The sequence below is a fragment of the Amphiprion ocellaris genome, chromosome 2 (genome assembly GCF_022539595.1).
Source record: "Amphiprion ocellaris isolate individual 3 ecotype Okinawa chromosome 2, ASM2253959v1, whole genome shotgun sequence".
Taxonomy (NCBI): domain Eukaryota; kingdom Metazoa; phylum Chordata; class Actinopteri; family Pomacentridae; genus Amphiprion; species Amphiprion ocellaris.
Genome location: NC_072767.1, coordinates 26868603 through 26891016, shown reverse-complemented (window position 1 = coordinate 26891016; position 22414 = coordinate 26868603). Strand labels below are relative to the sequence as shown.

Below are 22414 nucleotides of genomic sequence, written 5' to 3'. Positions count from 1 at the left end.
CGTGGACATGATGTTTGGGCTTTTGCTGAAAATAATACTGTATAGACAGCCCAGGTGGTCCTCGTTTCATCCTGAACACTTTGTTCCACCGATTTAGCTCCATAAACTGTGAATCTGTGCAGCAGCTCAGCTATTTCCTGTGCAGTAAAAGCGTTCAGGCTAATGCAGCTACGTACGATTACAATGACACGTCAAAAGACGTAACTATAGAGCTGCTGCATCACCTGAGTGAACTGCACTCAGTCTCTCTTTAAGTGAGGAAACAGTTTGGATCCTGCTAATGTTTAAAGGAGACAGTTAACATTTGACTTTTCAGCGCTTTAACGAGTGTAAAAGGCACATTTCAGGAGTCTATGTTCGTACATGAATTGTTGATATTGAGATTAACGAAGCTACGCTAATTTTAGCCAGTTAGCTAACCTCAGCTATAGATAATGTGTCTGCTGGTTAGTTGTAGCCATAAACTGTATAATAAAGATTTACTATACAGTCTACGGTTCTAGCTTACCTTTTACGCTACCAGGCTGAAAAGTTGGTCAAATGTGACCGAGAAGGAAAGAGAAATGGAAGGTGAACCCTACCAGGAAAAACGTAAGCAGGTGCAGGTAACAGCGCATCCCTGACAACATGGCGGCTACATCCCAACATGCAACACGGCCAACTGCCACTTAAGTATTTATTAAATGTAGCTAACAGTTGTGTCTTTTACGTTTTAATATGTGTACATTTTACTTCTTTTGATTACCCGCCCCCCTCCCAAAAAAAAAAAAAATTGGTACGATTTTTTGGTCATTTCTTCACCTCTTCAAACAGCAAAACACAGCATGTAGCCCCTGCTGTTGTCTTTTGATCAGATGCTATCAGTTTCCCTCTTCTGCCATTGTTTGTGCTAAGCTAAAAGCTAAGCTACAAGTACCCTGGACAATGCTATTGGTACATGTACAATAATGTCGCTGTATAACTGCATGGAAGAAAATATGATGCAATTTTTATTTTATATACAAATCAACATGAATCACACAAATGAATAACACACCATATAAAAACAATAAGTGTCATACAGATTGTACAGTTTGATGAAAATATTCTTCACTAATGGTTGAAATATCTACAGTTTGTTGGGCTGATGGTGTGTTGGCAGACGAACACTGAGGTTAAAACAACAGAGGATCTGTGGTCTGGGTATCATTGGATAATTCATGTGTAATTCAAAAAAAAACCTGCAAGACCTCTGTATTAGGAATTGGAAAGGAAAGACCAAAGCTTTACCACATTTGAGTGTCTTCCTGTTTTTAATTCTGACACCTGAAATGGTTTTTCCATTTTGCAGTTTGAAACTAAGAATAAATACACGTTGTTTTCATTGTTAAAACACAAAATAAATTGCAGATTACCCAGTGACACCCAGGCAGTCAACAGTCAGATTAAGGCAGGTCTATGTTTTCACATTTTACTCTACTGAAACAGCTACATTTAAACAAAGACATTCAGGGGCACTTCACAAGAAAATATATTAAATATTGGATTCATTGTAGTGAGGTTAAAGGGCTGTATCTGTGATTTTTTTTAAAGTAGTAGCCACTGAATTGCAATGTGTATATATATATATATATATATATATATATATATATATATATATATATATATATATATATATATATATATATATATATATATATATACATATACATATATAGATATATATATATATATATTCTTATAACATTAATTCTAATTCATTTCACTTGGCTGCTTTGAGTTCAGCTGTTTCTGTGGCTCCAGAAAAGCTTGATAATTCACTGTAACAAACATCTATTTTGAATGTTTAGTTCACCCAGGAGAGGCATGATGTCAACTGAAACCCAGACTAGCATCTGTTTGCTGCAACTGACATTGGTAAAATTGTCATTATCCCTACAGCACTTTGTTTACTTTGTAACATTGGAGTTAAAACAACAAAAGAAGAAAATAATGCACATTGACTTCAAATGAAGCCAGTTAAAACGCATGCCAGCATGCTAAAATACACAAAAGACAGAAGAAGGTTGAGTCTGCAAGATGAAGAGCACTTGGATTCATTCATCACTCTTTACCCTTCACCCAGTCTGAGCACCGACCAATGAGATCACAGCTCAGTTGAGGGTTTGTGGAAACACCTGAGAGGTAAGACAGAGATGTGGCTCGTTTCTTCATGTGATAGATATGAGACAAAAACTGTCTTCTGCAGCGATCGTGAGCTTTGTTTTTTGTTTTCATTTCACATAATGGGGTCCAGTGTGCTTATGAAAAACTATCTCAACATAAAGGCGGATATGGTCTGGCTGTAAAATCTAAATTAAATAAAGATAATGATCCACTTCTCCACCTCCAGCCTTATCATCCAAGAGTGTTGGTCCCACGGTGTAGTAGTTCCAACATTCATGCTGCTTCCAGGGCTGCAAATAACTGTCCACATACCAACCGATAAAAACATCTCTCTAGCATCTTACAAGGGTCCATGTTCCCAGACATGTTCTTCCATACCTAAGTCTTACAGACATCTCTCTAAAACAATCACTTAAGCATTCATTCACAGAGTTTGACTATCTGCAATCATTATTCCACACATCTATAACGTCTTTATGACTAGTCTCATGACTAGTCTTGTGCATGACGCTGCTCATACGAGGTTTCCCGTTGGATATTGGTCAGTGTCAGCAGAAGTAATGGCAGCTGCTGTAATGGATAAGATCATTACAAAATTTCTTGAAATAGAGGAGTTTGTGCAGAACAAGAGCTTTGTTCATTAGAGACTTGCGGTCGAAATTTGCTAGAACTTTGGCCTCAGGCTGCTCTGACTTGGCGGTAAAACGGCTGTCATATATAGTTATAGTTGCAATGTTAAAAAAGCGAGTGGCCTCCCACTCACTGTAGTTTCTGACATAACTACAAATATCTGCAACATCTTTTCACAAGGCCTAATGCAAGATATATGTAATTACATACTGATAAAGTAGAATTCCAGTTTGAGATATCTACAAAGTCATTCTGAGCAGTTCAAATTAATTAAAGATATCTGAAAAGGAGGGTGCAGATATGGTGAATTAAGGAGAATTTAAGATTTCTTGACCTAAAATTATAAATTGTAAGATTTATACTGTAGATGTCTGAAACTGGAATTACAGCTCGTCAGAATTCAGCTGCAGATTTCTGGAATCCACATTGCGGAGAGGTGCAGCTGAATTGTAGATATCTGAAATGAGAAACCCATAAATTCTAAAAGTAACGTTATGTGTGAAGAACTGATATCTGCAATACATCCAATGAAGCTGTTAAATGTTAAAATGGCTTGCCATATATCCCGGCCTGATGAAATATGCTGTAAATCGTCTTCAGTGTGATCTAGCTTCTTCTCAGTTCGAAAGCCTGTGAAAAGGAGGCATCCAGGATCCTGAGTTGCAATAAACCCGATTTATCTCATAGTGAATCAATGAATTTCCTTTTGTTGCAGAAGTAGAAGGCGTAATTTGCCGCTTTCTCTCTGTAGGTGTATCCAGTTGGAAAAAGAGGCAATGAACCTACAGGTGCTCCCAGGAAGTTGCTGTGTACCCATAATCCTCTGGTGCAAATCAGGCTGCTGTTCGTGCTGTTCTTCCAACAACAAGCATAGTTTTTTAAAATATCCTCCACCTTTCAAAATCAGGCCAGCAGGGTGAGTTTCCATTTAACCAATGACTGAGGATTCGCTCCCCGTCTCAGTATGCCGGAGAGCAGAGCTCCACTTTGGACTGATAAACCACAGCTCCTGTCCGCGATTTAAACTGGAAGCCAAAAGGAGATTCCTGCACAGAGTTTGTCTCGTCTATACACTCCTGTTCAGATGGCACAATGAGGTCTGACTGGACTCTGCGGTATTCTGAGGTGAGCTGCTCTGTCCTGTCACACCTGACAGATGTTGTAGTAGACGGTGTGTGCATGTCTCTGGCCCGCCGAGTCGCCCATCGTCTCAAACATGCAGTCTTTGTGCGTGTGGATCTCCGTCATTGGCACATCGACACTGTGGGAGTTGTGAGGAGTCTGCGTCCCATAGGAGGGCACAGTCTGCACAGGAAACATAAGAACACATTAGCCTCTTACTGTGACCGCAAACATGCTAATTAGTGAGAACCAGGCTAGTTGTTTGCCCCTGTTTAAAGATTTATGCTAAACTTCACTAACTCCATAGTGAACATACAGACAGGAACATTAGAATTTTTTAAATAGTTATTTAATGTTTAAACAACACAAATGAAGGTAACGTTCGTCATAAAACTACAGCACCTCAGGAAATGTAATTTATCTGTACTGTGTTGTAGGGGCAAACTAGCTCTCATTAATTAGCCAATTAGGAAAATAATTTGGCAGTTATTGGTGCAACAGGACAGTTTTGCTCCACTGTCCTGCTGTTGTTATTAATGGCAAAGTTCAGTTGAGTGCCTGTGGTCCATAAGGGCTGCATATGGTGTAACACCAGCAAAGTCATCCAAAATAGTTTTTTGCTTTGGCTGATATTCAGCTCTGGCTTTGTATTTTGTTGTCCCGATTAAAATGGTTAAATTAATTAGTTGTGTTGCCTCGTCTGGTGGCAATAATTGCAAAACACTGCTGACAGAGTACCCTTTTTTCGCCCACATCCTTTTTTGTAGCCAAAATATTTCCATACAGCCGATGCTGTGTTTCTGTTTTGTTACCAAATCTTCTCCTCTTCTCCTTTTCAGTCTTTCTCTCCTGTTCATTGCTCATTCTGCTGTGCACACGAGGAGACATATGTCTTTTAAATGAAGTTTAAAAGAAACTCGGTGTACCCAAGAACTTCTATCCTGACTGAATTACGTTTTATCAGAAAGACTTCTCTTTTAGATTATTCATGAAAATGACTATGACCAAAAGTTTTCATGTGAGTTGCAAAAAAAGTTGTAGTATCATGTGTTTGAGTTAAGCCGTATTTAAGGTCACAACATCAATGCTGACACATTATATTGTGCAGCCCTAGTTTGAAATAACAGCAGGACGATGGAGTTAAACTGTTCTGTTGCACCAATAACTGGCAAATTATTTTGCTAATTGGCTAATTAGTGATAGCTAGTTTGTCCCTACAACACGGTATTGTCACTATTAATGGCACTTGTCTGCCTAGTAACAGGTAGTGATGAGCACAGCTGAGGGGGCGGGGCTCTAATCTGTTGTAATCTAATCTGAGTTGACAGGTATGAATGAAGCAGCAGCTCACAGCCTCAAGTTCTCAGCCAAAACTACATGCAGTGATATCTCAGATATCAATGTGTCTCAACAACAGTTCAAAACTGTGGCACAATACATGAAACATCTCAGCTCAAACTGCAACAAACAAAAATTCCTTTTAAAAAAAAAAAAAAAAATCTGACTCTATGTCAGGATGGTTGACAATAACTAAGTGAAATATGTAATTTGCTTAATCCCTGACAGCTGGATATCTGAGCTTACTGTTCTGTTTTTACCTTTCCTGCTCCACTAAGAGGAAAGTCTTTCCGACAGAGGTGAGCAATGATTCCTGCTGCCAGGGCGTCACCTAGGACGTTGATCATGGTCCGAAACCGGTCACTGCAGGGACAGAGGAGATACCATCAGTGAGCAAATAACATAAAACAATATCTCTTCCTCACAATCAGCACTTTGACTTACAGGATCCAGTCAATGGCCACTATGAGTGTGATGTCATCTGGTGGCAGGCCAACTGATGTGAGTACGATCACCATGGTTACCAGACCGGCCTGAGGGATCCCAGCTGCACCGATACTGGCAGCTGTGGCTGTGATGCTGTGAGATGGACAGACGAGAGGACAAGAGCCTGTGAGAGACCAGAACTGAACCAGACGAACTGAGGCAAGGCTTGTTGCATAAGTTTGGATCTCTACGGTCACAGAGACACCCCTTATCTCTGCAGACAAAATAAAAGTCTGTGTGTGTTTGTTTACCTTATAGTGACTAACTGGCCGAAGTCCAGCTCGTAGTCATTAACTTGAGCGATAAAGATGGCCGCCACAGCTTCGTACAGCGCCGTACCGTCCATGTTGATGGTGGCTCCCACTGGGAGGACGAAGCGAGCGATCTGACGGTCCACATGGCAGTTCTCCAACAAACACTTCATGGTGATGGGTAGTGTGGCTGAGCTGAAAGCGGTGAGACATGATTCAGATCAATCTTTAGACCAGAGACATGGGTTGTGTTCACACAACGGGAGGGGACACGTAAACTGGGGCATCTGCAATTTGAACATAATATTTTCTTCTTCTAAGAAATCTTAATGTACCAGTTTGTTCCTTTCCTGCATCAAATTATCGTGAAATTGTCTTTATATATGTAACAGAAAACCACAAACAATCAAATAGTTTTCAGTTAGTTATTCTCGTGATCAGTTTTCCTATTTTATATTATTATCTCCTCTCAAAACTACAGTAATGCTTTAACCAACACCTGAACACAAAGCAGCAAACTGAAGCAGGACTCACCTGGATGAGGTGGCCAGGGCGATCACCATGGCCTGCAGCAGCCCTCGGATGTAGCTGAAAGGGTTCTTCCTGGTGAGGATGAAGTAGAAGAGAGGGAGGAGAACAAGTCCATGTACAAAGAGGCCGGCGAGCACAGTGATGCCATACCAGCCCAACTTCTTTCCCAGCGTACTCGGGTCCTGCATGTCCAGGATCTTTCCAGCCACCAGGAATATGATGCCGAACGGGAAGTACCTGACAGGACAGAGCAAACAGCATCACCATGATTCACTCAAGTAGAGATAAAGACAGGAGCGGTTTTAATGTACAAAGGAGGCTTTGTGAAGTTTCCTTAAGTTGGGCACTACTTTCCTACTTTGTGTTACTTTGTGCAGATCTAAAGCTTAAACTGGTCTGCTGGCTTTAATGCAGTTCATTATGAACATGTTGCACTTTTTATTAGATTTTTTACTGAGAGTAAACAGTGATATCTGGACAAATTATGTTAATGCAGGAAAAAAATGCAGATCAATCTGGAGCATAAAGTTAGTCAGAAGTAGCTAATCTTTGGCTACACTACAGTAGTGTTAAATGCTTTCATTTTTTGACTCCTCAATGCTTCAGTTTGTTGCTCACACTGAAACGCAACGACGGTGACTGCTTGGAGACATTGTGCTTTTATAAAGATGAACATTGAATCTCTGACAATCAAAGCTCTGTTCCAAGTCATGCTTTGGCTGCACTGTGTGCTATAAATGCCTAATGTTAGCTGTGTAGGCCTATAGCTCCATCAGTGAACAGTGAGGAGCTTCAGTTTCTGTGTAGGCAATAGAATTATTTTAAAGTCTGGTTCACGCTCTACAGTGATTTCAGCTGTAACACTCAGTGCTGCATCTGTAAGTGTTCAGGTCATTAAGCCCCTCTTCCTGATACTTTTAATCAGCTCAGGTGGTGAAGCTGCAGCAGGGCAGAGCCCTGCAGAGGGAGGATGCAGCAACATCACCACCAGCACGTTTTCACCATCTGACGGGTCACTGGGTGAGATCACCAGCATCTCACCTGTGTAAGAGGATAATCACTCAGCAATGGGGCCGTGAGTGAACACTTACAGACCACTGTCACACCAATACCAGCAGATCCAGAGTCATTATGGTGCTACTTTAAGGCAATCAGCAGGGCATTTGTCTACAACTTCACATGCTGAGTTTTCATCTTACCACACAGCAGCGTTAATGATCTTCATCACACACTCATTGATGCACTGACAGACGTTGACCAGCGGAGCTCCTCGCTCTCCCATCCTGCCCAGCAACAGACCTGCAGCACATGAACACAACATTAACATTCACATTTGTCAGCTGAATCATTATAAATGCTGATATGAATGACTCACTGCAGCCTCCAGCTAGAGACTCGTCATTCATGGTATTTCTACATCAACTTCATGAAATGACTTCTGATTCTGACTAATCAGAAGTGAATAATAGATGTCAGAAACTGAAACTACAACTAGTTAGAATTCAAATGCAGCAACACATTCGGCAAGCCACTTCCACACTTAATAGCCAGACTGGATTTGTATGGCAGACATCACTTTTACTCTTCATGTTTCTCATTACAGATATCTACAGTTCACACTGTGGATATCAGCATCTAATTTTTTACTATTCTTCTATTCGAGTTTCTATTTAGTCAGTATGATACTGTTGATGTGTTGATCAAACTTATAAATCTTAAAAGGTCATTTATATTGGAAAAATGATGAGGATATCCAAAAAGCTCCTTTTGACTGGAAAGAATTGAAGTACAGATACCTGCAATACATATCCAGTTTGGCTTTAAATGTTAAATCACTCTGTCCCGCTCACCCATGGTAGCAGAGAAGATGACAATGCCAAGCACGTTCATCTGCTGACTGCTGCCAGGACTCGTCTTGTACAAGACCTCCGGTGGTGGAGTCAGCTCCAGGTACACCGTCCGCCCTTTGGGGTCGCTGTCATCTGGGACAACATAGACGAAGTTGGGCTGGATGGTTCTAGTCGGAACTTTGAGAATGGGGATCAGGTCGGTTTTGTACTGAAGAGAGAGAGAGTTGGCTTTGTTAGAGGCTGAAAGCACAGAGTGGTAAAGACGGGATAAACTTTAAATTGCTGCTGTCTTACCTGCTGAAATGTGGCCTCAATCAGGTTAGAGGGAACCATGTTTCTGTAGAGCAAAAATACACATGATTATATGATTACTACTGTTTTCATAGTATTTCTACAAACGTTGTTAAAGTTGTATAAAAGCCAAATGATATTTGAACAAGCAACAAGCATAAAAACCATAAAGAGTGAATCTGTGCTCAAATTGTGGTTACCTTTTAGCAAAATACTTAATTTCAAAGTTTGGGAAGCAATAGAGCTGTAAAAATTAATCGATTAGTAGTCAACTATGAAATAGTTTAACTGCAACATTTAAAATCTAATTATCTTCGACTTCATTTCTCCCGTTTTTTAAAAAAAATACGCTTCACTGACTACATCATCACAACTCGTGCTTCAGGTTCTGCTATTTTGTTATTCTTAATTTATTTTCTTTATTTGACCAAGAAGTCCTTTGAGATTAAAATCTTTTTTTTTAAAGGCACCTTGGCCAAGAAGGTACACCAATTAAAAGTTACAAAAGATTAATAAAATCAAGGCATGAAGTCAACAGACATGGGACAAAAGTAATCCATATTAAAACAACCCAGAAACTAACATAAAATCCAGTTTAGAAATAACAACTGCACTCTTCATGTACCACAGCTTTAAATCAGCACTTTTGTGCGTTTTGAACGTTATTCCAAGACCAGGCTGCAAAATAGGAGAAGGCCAGCCTACCAAGTCCAGAGAAAATCCTGGGCCCCCTGCAGAGCAGCCATTTACATGAGTGAGAAATAAAACAGCTGTTGGTAAGTGATCAAGGATTACACAGATAGGAAGGGAGCTCTTAGTCTGAACTGCTTTGTAAATAAAAATAAAGCAGTGTTGCTGTCTTCTCAGGCTTAATGAAGGCCAAGAGACCAGATCAGAATTACAATGATGTGTACTGGACTTCCAGTTGTAATTGTTTTTAAAAAAAAAAAAAAAGTGTCTAGGCAGCAACATGCATATAAATAATGTCTCCATTGTCTAAATCACTAACATTGTTGTGAAATAATAAAAACCAGACTGCCACAGTAATGTTATTTTTACCTGGTGCTCAGTACGGACTCTAAAAAAGAGCCCGTCATCCATCCAGATACTCAAGTACTTGTAGGAAAAGACTAGTTCAATTAAGTCTCCACTTGAAGTCTAATTGCTGCAAGATGTAAGATCTGGGAGCGAGCTCTGCAAAAGTTCACTTTTTTTTTTTCAAACAGCATTCAGAACCAACTTCATATCACTATTAGAACTGAGGCCTGCAGCTATGAAGAGACGGCTCAACAGCAGCATGTCACTTCTGTGTCATCTGTCATCATTTAGCTATAGACATGCCCTGTCCAATGATATTTATAAAAAATGGAAAATAGAAGCAGGGTAAAACTACACCTAGGGGGGGCTAAAAGATCTCCATAAAGCTCGATTTATCTCTGTGTTTATACACTGGGTTCCATCTGCGAGGCTCTCCTTAAATGAGTCTAAAGCCCTGTCATGCATAACAATGTCACTGAGTCACTAACCCTAACCCAACAAAATCAAATGCCTTGGACTGAAAGAAGAAAGAGGGAAGCACAATGGCACTTTCTGTCCAAGATTCACAACAGGAAACAACTTTTTTTGGTAAAACAATCATGATAGTTTTGTGATGCCAAAAACTGAACTTGTTGAACCCTGTAAAGAATTCCAAACTTTACTGGAAACACCTGTTGTCCTGCTTAACAATGCAGGTATCTAATTTGTCAATAATGTAGCAACAACATCAGGAAATCATAAAAAGTGTGATTTATTGACATGACCAAATCATCTCATGTATATTAATCACCAACTACTTTAATAACCGATTAATTGAGTTCCCTACAAGGCATGTTTTAAATAAAACCAATAGTCACAAGCCAGAGCTTCTTCTAAAAATTTTTGTTTCTGTTCTTTTTGAATCAAAAAGTTTGAGAGCTACCTTTTTTAAATAAAACAAAGTAAAGAGCTGCTACTGACAATGTGGAAAGCAATAAGCGTGTCGTCTTGACTGCAGTGAAACAGCCGTCACTCTGCGTTATACACACTTTGTTCCAGCTACTGTTCTGTACAACAGGCCATTGGGTTTTTTGAGCTTCCTCCTGTTAGTATGTTAGTATTAATTAATATTAGCACTAGCACAGACCGCTGCAATAACTCCCAAATACAGATATCTTTCTGTCTGATGTCTGAGTCCATCCCTTCTGCTCCTCCACTCAGCAGGTAAACAGTGCAGATCAGCTAATCTTCAGCAAAGGTCAGAAGTAAATGGGATGGTAGTTTGTCAACCTGCTCATGCGACTCCTTCAAATGTGGGCGTGGCCTCTGATTGCGGCACGAGAGCTTGGTCTGCCAACGTGCCGCAGCAGAGATCACTGCATTGCACCGCCGCTCACTTGGTTAATCTATCACTTATCCCTGCAGGATTACTAAAAATATACCAATCAGTCCTGCTCTCTAATTGGATTGATGTGTGAGAGAGAGTCTGTGCTGGTGTGTTTTCTATGTTTTGTTTGGTGCACTTCAACTCTGTTAAATCCTCCTGGACTCAAAATGATCCTTTAAACAACAGCAGCGTCTGAGGATTCCTGTTAATGTGGTATTTTGGGCCAAACACCTGTTTTCTCACAAAGAGCCAACAAACTGGCTACAACATAAAGCTAAGTTTATGTGAAGAAAAAGAAGGGACTTCAGTGAATGCACAGAAAGAGAAAAGAAACTTCAGGATATAATATATCCTACACTAATATACACTACCAGTCAGTAGTTTGGACACACCTTCTCATTCAATGGTTTTTATTTATTTTGTACATTGTAGATTAAAACAGAAGACATCAAAAGTATTAAAGAATACAAATGGAATTATGTTATAAACAAAAACGTGTTAATCTTCAGTATTAATCTACAATGTAGAAATAATAAAGACAAATAAAAAGCATTGAAAGAGAAGGTGTGACCAAACTTTTGACTGGTCGTGTATATAATATCAAAAATAAATAAAACCAACAGTTGCCACTAAACCAGCTTCTGCAGGGTCACTGGGTTAAATTTAACACTTTCATTAACACTTTTTAGGAGCAGATATTTTGTTCATTTATAGGTTTGGTTTCTAATTGGATTTTTGGGGTCTGCTAATATGTTTCAATGCTTAAATGTTGAAAAACTTAATTTTTTTCATAATGTACGGTGCTAAAGCACTTCTTCAACCTCAACATACATATTTTATGTTTTTTGATTCTCAAAATGTCAACAGTTTTGTTATATGTCACCTCTGTTATTCAAATGGGTATTTATGTTTTTTTCTCACTTCTTAATCTGTCTCTGCCCTTGTGTAACATGTGAATGTCCCCACATTAATCAATAAAGTCTAACCACAGATAAGAATGTAAAAATGAGGAGTTATTTTATTTGAAAAAATTCTAAAAGTTCTAAGTACAAAATTTTTATATAAAAATGTTCTTATCATGATTTTACTTCATTTCTCAGTCCCAGATCTATTTTTTCTAAAGCACAACCAGCACTGTGTGTCACATTTTATCTCCTAATCTACAGTTTGCAAACACCTGATACACAATGACACACACTATCTAGCTGACCTTTGACTTCTCTCACCTGATGAGGTCGAGCAGAGCGTCAGCCGAAGTCATGACAGGACCACCGCCCAGCCGGTTGCTCTCCATCTCCGTCCCCACACCAGGCTTGATGATGATGACGAGCACAATGCCAACGACCACAGCGATGAAGGTTGTCCACAGGTAGTAGGTAACGGTCAGGACGCCCATCCGGCAGCACGCCTTCGACTCCATTGACGACAGACCCGACATTAAACTGCAAGACAAGGCAGGAAGAGAGGAAGGCTGTCAGTTAAAAAAAATTAGTCCACAACTGTTAGCCTAGCTTAGCATAGAGACTGTTAGTCCAACTCCATCAGCGCTGAAACTGACTGAGCTGTACTGAAACTGTGGGATTTGAAGGCTATTTGAAAATAGTTGTGTTCTGAAGTATGACAACGACAGCTCAAAGACCTTGTCCCATTTCTGCTTGGATTGAATTTTATGTTCATTCATTTTGCAGTTGTGTTTTTGCTTTACAACTGATTTAAGAGAGAGCTGACTGGTAGTATACACAGCAGTGGCGTGTACAGACATTTTGGGGGTCAGGTGCTCAGTGGGAAAAAAAAGGGCACCTTGTGCAGCATGTAGAACCACTGGCTGCCTTAATATAACAGTGTGAGATCTGAAAAAAAATATAAAAATCAGGAACACATTTTCTGTAATGGCATTTATTTTAAAATCTTAATAATAACACACAAAGGGTCAATAAAACATTGCATTGTAACAATCGGTAAATGACATGTAGCTCCCTTTCTTTGTCTCTCTTGATCCTTTCCCTTCTGGGCATGCTGCAGTTGGTAAATTAAAAGAGATCGACAATATCAAGACTGATTCCTGAAATTAGGCTACAACAAGGCAGAAAGCTACTTTTTCTTTTTGTCATTTAGCAAATCAGTCACAGCAAGTGTTGCCTCTACCTAATGTAGGCTAATAATAAACCTAAACAAACTAAATATTCAGATATAGTATACTGATCATATGCTGTACCAATTCACCAAATAACATTGGTTGTGTGGTCATCGTCGTCACGTTATGTGGAGTAATTGATTGTTATGGGTAGCGTTGAGCTTGGCAGGCTAAAAAGGAGAGAGGGTCTCCAGGTGGGTGGTTTCAGAGTGGCACAAGGTATGAGGTGTTCCGGTTAGAGAACAGGCAGCCAGACTTTCCAGCTTATTGGTGTTTATTACAGGATAACACAAAAGGCTGTTGTACTATACACAGCTGTGGCAGATAGCTGTGCTGTGATAACTGTGGTTCTGAAATATTACAAACAGGAATAATAAATCAGTGACACATTTGCCATAAGTACATCCACAAATAATAATTATACTGAGAAATAACATCAAACGCACATAAACACAACAGCATAAACTGCAAACTACTGTGTATGGCTTAGCATTTCAATCACATGAACTTGCGTAACATAGCAACGCAACCAGACAGGCGCTGACAATCGACAACGTGATTGGCTAATAGCTAAGCTAATGTCCGTCACATTAAGTATCAATAGCAATCAACAGGGAACAATGCATAATCACGGTCTACACTGGGGGAACACAAGACCACTCACCTTTGGTCATTTACACACAGCAAGTAAAGGAAAAATGCAACATGCATTCAGTCCGAACATGTGCACGGGAGAAACTAGTCAACAAACTGTGTAGCTATAGAGAAAAACGCGACACTCGAGGTGCGTTCAGGGACATTACGGAAACAACATCAACTTTTGATTCACTCAGCAAAGGAGGAAATGCGCATATATAACATATCCCGGACAATATTCCAATCGAAATATGAGGGCTTTCTAAGACGGGCAGTTGGCTAATTTAGGCACGGTTGTGTAGCGCTGCATGAGACAGGCTACTTCACAACAGAGACCACTAAATGCACCGTGTGGCAACTGAGGCTGATGAACAATACACTTCATTCATTTATGTGTTACCTAGTTGGTGGTTACAGTCTATATGGGCTGTGCAGCTGCTGCCATGCGCGTGTCCGCTCCTCGTGTTCACGTTACGAGAAGGGGCGGGGCGAGTCGCGGCACGGCACGGGTCGTGTGCGTGTGTTTAATGTTTAAATTTAAAAAATAATAATAATTTGGACGCGGAGGGCACCTGCTTGATACTGAGGGCAAAGGGCAGATACTCTAGCACCACCTTATGTCTATCATCAGTTGCGGTCCACTAGTTCTGTTAGCACAGACACATTGTGCTACCTGAAGCTGCCACAGGTTATCTGTTTTCCTTGCAGCTTCTAAACACACTCCAAAGGATCAATGATAATAATAATAATAATAATAATAATAATAATAATAATAATAATAATAATAATAATAATAATAATAATAATAATAATAAAAAACAGGAGGAATTATTTAGATTAATCAGCTATTTGGTACAATAGTCGACAGATTCGTCAACAGAAAAGTAGCCACAATAAGCAGATTATTACCAGATCCAGTCTCCTCATCATGTTGTGGAGACTCTTTGCAAGCTTGAAGGTACAAATGGATAAATCTAGACTTAACTTACCTGCCATTATTATCACTGGAAGTGTCATTTTCTTTAATGTAGCAGCATAATGCAGCCTGTAGTTTTACAACATTATTAGGATTTTTTCTGCAAAGAAGAACGCTGATCATATGTTAAGTTCTCGATATCTGTGGTGTCACCTGAATGAGCCTGTATCCAGATGGTTACACATGAAACCTGTACAGTGGATGTATGCTGTAGGTTTACACAATGTCATTCTTCCTTTTTGCCGTTCACATGTGTGTTGGGCGTTTAATTTGAGATATCCAAAATTGAGTCATTACAACTCATAATTTTACTGTCAGATATCCAGTATGAAAGCTACTTCAGATAACCAGAATACACTGTGACAAGCAAGAATGTATTTTCACATTTCTGAGACTTTATACTTCCAGTGCTGAGGCAAATATCGTACTTTTTACTTTGCTGTATTTATCTGACAACTTCAGTAACTTTGCAGTTTTACAGTCATTAGTACACATTATTTCAAATATGCTTTTCTGCCTTATGAATACTCTTATTTTTGGTACTTTGAGCTTTCATCTTTAGAAGTTCATCAACTGAATTGTTTGTTTTTATTTTTAGTATTTAATCACACATATAATATATTTGGCATTTTATAGATTTATTCTTACAATTGTAATTTTTCTATCACACATCCACTGTGAAACATGTGTTTTTATTAATAATATAAAAATCTTTTGGTAACAAAAACTTTGTATTATATACTTTAAAATGTTTTTCCTTTAAATCAGACTTTTAAAAATATTTGTATTCTTTCCATTATTTATTTTTTTCCTTTTTACTACATTTTAAATTTTTTTCCTTTACATTTTAAATTCTTTTTCTCATTTTTATCACTACTTTTCTAATTAATTATCATCATTTATCTGTCTTTATTGCTACTATAGTCTTGTTATATAGGAAATAACTAGATGTTTTCATTAAAATGCAGCAGAAAAAAACAGGAATTATTTTTTTAAGATGCTTTTGGATCACTACAGAACCTAAACCAAAAAAATATGTTTTTTCCTGCCTATATGATTCTCAAGCAGCGTCCCCTCTTCAGTTTATCTCTTTTTCTGATGTTAATGTCATTTGTTTTCACCTCCTCGTGTGTTTTGTCATGTAAATTTACCTGGACGTGATGAGAGGCAAGATGAGCATCTTCAGCATCCTCATCAGCAGCTCCCCAGGAAAAGAAAAGTAGATTTTAGCCTGCAGAGACGAATGACAAAGAAAAACAGTTGTCATTTCTATATAAAACAGATGGCTGATGGTCAAAGGACTTACAGCTGTTAGATAAACTCTGCAGCTTTTCACATCTGATATGTTGAAACTAAATGACTATATGGAAATTAAACAGTACAGATGGACATGCAGATATTCGTTGGATTGTAACAAACCGTTTGATTACACACAAAGGAATTAAACGAATAACCAATCAGCTCCTGATAGAAGATGAAAAGAAGCTAAAAGGAACGGGTCACCATGGGAACAGATCCTGCCATAAACGTAATATAATGATGAATCACTTAAAATGTGAGTTTTCTCTATGAGGTTTTGAGCAGCAAATTGGAAAAAAAAAACTATGACTGCAATTTAACATTTTGTATTTTGGAGCCTTTTAGCAGCAGCAGTGCTGAGATGAAGAGTTCTGAATTTTAGAATGAGAGTAGCGGAGATTTGTACCTGTATGACACAATAAGGGTTTACGACATATGCAGATGATGTTTTTTAAAAGTTCTTCCTCATTACAGTTTAGACATCACAAACAATGTACACATCACATCATTCCCCTAGCCGATGTCACAAAGTATCGAGAGACAAATTCAATTTCAAAAATAATAAAAACATCAGTAAGTTTTTTGTTTAATGAGATCAGACCAAATTATGTGTGTAAACAATTTACTAGCCAACATTTCTCATAACAACCCACCTATGCATGATCTGATTCATTGCACATTTGTTTTGTGACTAAAGTTCAATGTCAGATATTAATATAGAGAAACAGAATAATGTTGTACCACTTGAATATTTTAGCTTATTTTGCCATTTGGTATAAGTTGTCTGTTCTTTGTGTTTTTTAGTATCAGTACATGTGACACTTATTTTCTCTGTTCATCAGCCGATTAACCCTAACTCTAATAACACATTAATATTATTAATTTATAATTTTTTTTAAAAAAATGTTTTTTGTGTTTTGTTCCTTCAGCTGTTACGATGACTAAAAAATGGAGAAACAGAAACCAGAGAACTGTTATAGAAATTCTATCTATATTCAGGTTGGTGGGCACTAACAGGTTAATCTGATCAATCAATCAATAGATGAAAATACATCAGCTATCAAGCTTTAAGTTTGACAAAAGTTTTATTTCCTAAAATATGTAGTTATTAATTAACACTAATTAACAACCAACTAAATCTTGATTTAGAAGCAGGTCTGTTTACAAAGAGATATAATATTAAACAATAGAATATTAAATAATATTCAAAGTTCAGCGATTGATTAAAGTGCTAAAACTCATCTCTGTTTATCAAAGATACATATTTAGAAGAGCTTTCCCTGAAAACATTCCTATCTTGCTTGAAAATGTAACTTTACACTGTTGCTTCCAGAATCTGTGGATCTATGAAGCCCTTGTCTCTGTCTTCAACCACCTCTACCCCTCGCTGCAGCTGAAGAACACCAGCTCACCTACAACTGCACAGTGACAAGCTGTGATATTTAAGTAACTCCGTCATACACGTTCAACCCATTAACCAGTTACGAAGAAAAATAATGATGTAGAAAGTCCCACCCTGCAAGCTGAGAGAATTTGTTTTTTAGATTTTTTTATGTGTGAAACCCTGGAAGTCTGAATCTGTGATTTAGAGTCTGTCATCAGTTCACGGCAGTTTCAAGGTGGAAATACTAGCCATGGTGCTGACTGCTCATTTCATTCATGACAAACAAGCAAACAAACATCATGTCAACAAGCTAAAAAACACGTTTCACCAAAAGATTTTTTACTCGCATCTGTATCTGTGTATGACAGATGAAGTTTGAAGGAAGGGGAGAGTGTATCAAACAAACAAAAGCAGCAGCAACATGACGTATAGAAGAAGCTGCTTCCGTTGAGTAGGCTGCACATTTTTACCGTGGATTATGACATAAGCGTATTTGAGTACAGGACAGTATAGTGAATTCTGGCTACCGGGGGAATCAGGAAAAGGGCCAGCTGTACTCTGTTATCCTGCAGATTATTCATAGCCGCAGAGCCTGAAAGAAAAAGAGAAGGAGGACTGTGGTCTGGGCTGAATTTAGTCAGCTTGCTCAGAGGGATCAATCATTCCTGGAAAGATAGCTCACAGACAAACTATTTTTAACTAACAGTAAATATACTGCACGGATATACATCTATGTTTTAGAACCTGCTGACCCTGGTTTAGCTGTCAGCTAAAGATTTTAACACTTTGTGTGTTGCTAAGAGTCTCTCATTACCACATCTTTAAGTAAAAGTACCGATACTACAGACTAGAAATACTCGGTTACAAGTGAAAGACCTGCTTTCAATTTTAGACTTAAGTATGAAAGTTTTAGCATTAAAAAAGTAGGACTACTCCCTGTGCAGAAGAGTGTATTGTATCCTAATGTATTATATTTACTGATGCACTCATGTGTTCATCACTTTAATGCTGCAGCTGGTGAAGCTGATTAAACCATTAATGTCTGATGCTTGTGAATCTCCCTTCATGGATCAATAAACTTAGTCTTGATTAATAATATGCTATCATTTTTTTGTTGATGTTTTGTATTATTAAACTAAATCTGCAAAGTAAATACAGTTCTGAAATCAATTTAGTAAAGGAATAAAGTAGCTAAAAACGGAAATACTCAAGTAAAGTATAAGTACCTCAATGTTGTACTTAAGTTTTATATTGTATGTAGTTTCTCCCTTTAAATGCTGACCTTTATAAATACACTAACAGGTTGTTGTTTATCTAAAACTAGTTTGATCTTCTTTGGAAATCTAGAAAAAAATAACCTCACCTGTACAAAAAACTGAAAGTATAAACAAGACCTTTTTAAAAGCAACTTGGAGGGTCAACATTTCACCAAACTTATTTAAATATTTCTTAGAAATTATTGTTTGGAAAGTTAATTCATGTTTTTGATTAATCTATGGACTATTTTACAGATTAACTGATTAATATGAACAAGCAATTTTTCCTCCAAAAATGCAAAACTAGCATTTAATTTAGGTTCGTTTTATTCAGACAAACTGTATGTCATTGTACAATGTAGAAGATTACAAAATGGAAATAAATGTTTACATATTAAAGGGCAAAACTTGTTGACAAAGTTTTCTCCTTGTTGCCAACTGTTCTCTGACTTTGGTAGATTCTATATAAATACCAAAGAATTCACAACACAATCGTCACCTTGAACTCATGTTTATGGTGAGTTTGTCCTACGGCGTTGTGGTTTTAAAATCAGGATTTTAGCTAGGAAGGGCAGCAGTTTGGAGGTGACTGCTGATTAATATGTAGTTTTAATGAGTTATGTTTCAGTCACTATCTCAGTCTCATTCTGTAGTCTCACAACAGGGACCACAAAAATATGCAAATGAGAACAGCTTTATTGGAAATTCAGCTGTAATAAAATACACTATAAATGAGCACAGAGAGCAGGAGAGAAGGACACAGATGTAAAGAGCCTCCTGTGTGTTTTTTTTCAGGTGTGTGTGTTCTGCCATTCGAACTCTGCACATCCTTGTTCGGTCATCATCTAAAGCACTCCCAGACTCTGAAACCATTGGATCTTTGACAACTTTTACACTAAGCCGCATAAGACTTTGCTGTCGCAGCAATTGTCTTGAACTCTGGCAGTGACTGCAGCTGACCAGTGACTGGAGCCAAAACAAACTGACACCATGACGCAATAACTACGCAGTGATACTAAAGAAATACACCTGTTACAACAAACTTTTTTGTATCGACTAGTTGTGTATGGTGATTGTTTTAGACAGAGATATGATGGAGTTCTGGATGGGATGTGTAACCAGAAGAAAAATAGCTGGTTCACTTCAGCTCCTCCATCAGCAGCTGCTTCTGGTTCTGGCACCAGTGGGAGAAATTATTACAGATCTCTAAACAAAAACATGAGCTGTGCACTATAGGTCTTCTTTTTTGTTTGCAAATTTCAGTTCCTGGTCTCAGGGACACCCAGCAGTCTCATGATTATGAAGTTGTGATTCATAACTTGAATATACATCTTGAACCTTTATTGTTAGGATCCATGTCTTATTGTTAACTGCACCTGGCTTGGCTGCTCTCTCTTTTGTGAAGTAAAATCAAGTTGTGATCCAGTGGCCTCTTTATTTTCCTGCACAGTAATTTACTAATCTGTAAGTTACTCTTTAGCTCTTCCTCCTAAATGCTAACTGTTGTAAATGGACTGACTGAGTTTGAAATTTTGCTTGAAAACATTAATTGGGAAAATTTTGGAAGAACGCAACCCCAGACAAGAAACTAAAAGTAAAGTACCGACCAGAGTTAGTAAAGGTCGACCTGCAGAATTCTGGCAGGTACGTATTGACGTCAGATTGAACGGTGAGAGAGCCAAGAGTTAAATTTAAAGGAAAGCCTTGTCACAAATCCTCACAAGTGAGTTCTGAACTTTCAACTTTACAGTTTAACAGGAGAGTAAAAACACTGGCATTTAAACCATATGTCTCGATGGGGCAAACAAATCTGAGAGAAAGAATTAATAGGAGACGTACTAGGGAGCATCAACACTGCAGCTTAAAGATTAAGTCCTGGCAGGTGGATACTGACAAAGGAAAGTGTCAACAACGAGGGTAAAGTAATAAATCCTTCAAGGGAAAGCATGAAAAGAAAATGTTAAAGGGCTGCAGAGTGCTGGCAGGTGCTCACTGATTCTAAATTAAACAGTAAGTAGGTTATCAGCACAGGAGCCAAGATTTACATTTAAAAGAAAGCTTTGTCACAAGTCCTGACAGGTGAGTCCTGATGGAGCACTTACAGGAAAGTAAGAGTTTACCAAGAAAGTAAAAGCATCGGGGCTCATATTTTAGGCCGCAACGGAGCGGTTATAAATCTGAAAGAAAGAATCATTGGGCAACATTAGAGAGTCTAAACACTGGAGTCTTAAAGGTTAAATCCTGGCAGGTGGATGCAGACCAAGGAAAGTGTAAATAGGGAAGGTGAAATGATAAATCCAGTTATTTAAAGGAAAATTTGAAAAGAAGAGCAGCAGGCTGCTATGCTCGGATCGGACTGTAAAGGAAAGTTTGAACTGAAGCTGTTAGATTTGAGACCCTCAGGTGAGACGTACCTGTGTGGACAGCTGAGTTCCTCTTAGCATGAAGCCCAACGTACAGCCAGTCAGCACAGCAATCACCGACAGTGTCAGCAGCCCGTTCCTTTTGCAGAAATCTGTCACAGTCCTCCTCAGGTCCCCCTTCACAGACTCCTGGACAAAGGTCTTGACTCGGTCCCCCATCGTACTCCCTGCGTCTCCTGGAGTGAACGAACTGTGCTCGGAGCGTGCCTCCTCCTCGCCGCTCGGTAACAGGAGCTCGTCCATGTCTTCCAAGTTTCTGTGCAGCTGGCAGGGTGACAAACCTGCTGAAGCCAAAGACAAGCAAACCTTTCCACTAAAGGATTAAATGATCAGTGATCAGGGCCAAGGCAGGCCTGCAGGTAGCCAGCCAGACTTACAGGACTAAGAGGCTTACACAGGGGGAAGAAGCACCTCACACGCCTTTGTTGTAGCATCTGGTCGAGCTACAGGAGCCTTCCTGTTGTTGTTTCCGCCTTTCTCCAGGTGAAGACGAGGGTAAGAGAATCCTGCAGGTTTAGTCTCTCTCAGTGAGGTTTAACTTCATGGACACAGATCAGGGTCAGAAACACTTGGAGTTCACCTAAACTGCAACAGTCAGGAGTTTTAGAATGACTGCATTTTATTTTCTATTGTCACAATGAGGAAATTATGTTGACTAACCTGTTTGTGGAGCTACAGATGTGTGAATGCTGTGGGTCAGTTAAACATCTTTATGACACAGTCCTGCAGACAACCACTGCAGGCAAAACAACCACGAAGCTGGTTTGAGTCCTTTGGCAGGTGATTATATGTCTGTGTGGACAGATTTGTCAGGGATGTAGCATCACAAAGGTGCAAGATGCAGTCATGAAATTCCCACATGCGCACACAGCCCTTGAACTTCCCTACCTGCCACCATCTTGGCTATCTTGGACTGTAGTAGATGCTCATTGTATGGTGATCATTTAGCTGCAGGCTGACTAGCTACACATTAGCCACTTTTCCTTATAGACTCTTCTGTTCTTAAGACTCCAAAGACATATTTTCCACGTGACAGATGTAGACTTTGAAACCAGACATGCACATAGTTCTGCCATACTAGAAGAGGCACATGTCGGTCTGATATGCAGATAATCACACCAAACAAACAAAAACACATGGGGATCTGTGGATGTTTCTGGAAGGTTGAGATTCTGCATTTTTTACAGATTTTTTTTTTTTTTTTTTTTTTACAGCTCTGATATTGTTTCTGAGGTGTGTCAAGCACAGTGGGAGTACA

The 22414-nt window shown here is 38.8% G+C and overlaps 1 protein-coding gene across 1 annotated transcript; it reads right to left on the bottom strand.

Annotated features, from left to right (window-relative positions):
• Window positions 1-1727: 1727 nt before the first annotated feature.
• slc1a8a (solute carrier family 1 member 8a) lies at window positions 1728-21464 on the bottom strand. The gene is made up of 11 exons (XM_023263264.3): window positions 21148-21464; window positions 15946-16025; window positions 12275-12490; window positions 8648-8690; window positions 8354-8561; window positions 7703-7802; window positions 6507-6740; window positions 5973-6167; window positions 5680-5814; window positions 5496-5598; window positions 1728-4080 (listed from the first exon to the last, which is right to left on the bottom strand). The coding sequence occupies exons 1-11, from the start codon at window positions 21397-21399 to the stop codon at window positions 3919-3921; spliced, it is 1728 nt and encodes a 575-aa protein (XP_023119032.1). The 5' UTR covers window positions 21400-21464; the 3' UTR covers window positions 1728-3918.
• Window positions 21465-22414: the final 950 nt, after the last annotated feature.

What these genes read in the sequence shown, in the direction of transcription:
- slc1a8a (XM_023263264.3), bottom strand. Translation starts at nt 21,399, where the DNA reads ATGGACGAGCTCCTGTTACCGAGCGGCGAGGAGGAGGCACGCTCCGAG. An exon ending in GCTCTGCTCGACCTCATCAG is followed by an intron (nt 8,691 to 12,274) that starts GTGAGAGAAGTC and finishes TTTGCTCTACAG; the next exon opens with AAACATGGTTCCCTCTAACC. An exon ending in GTGGCCATTGACTGGATCCT is followed by an intron (nt 5,599 to 5,679) that starts GTAAGTCAAAGT and finishes CTGTCCCTGCAG; the next exon opens with TGACCGGTTTCGGACCATGA.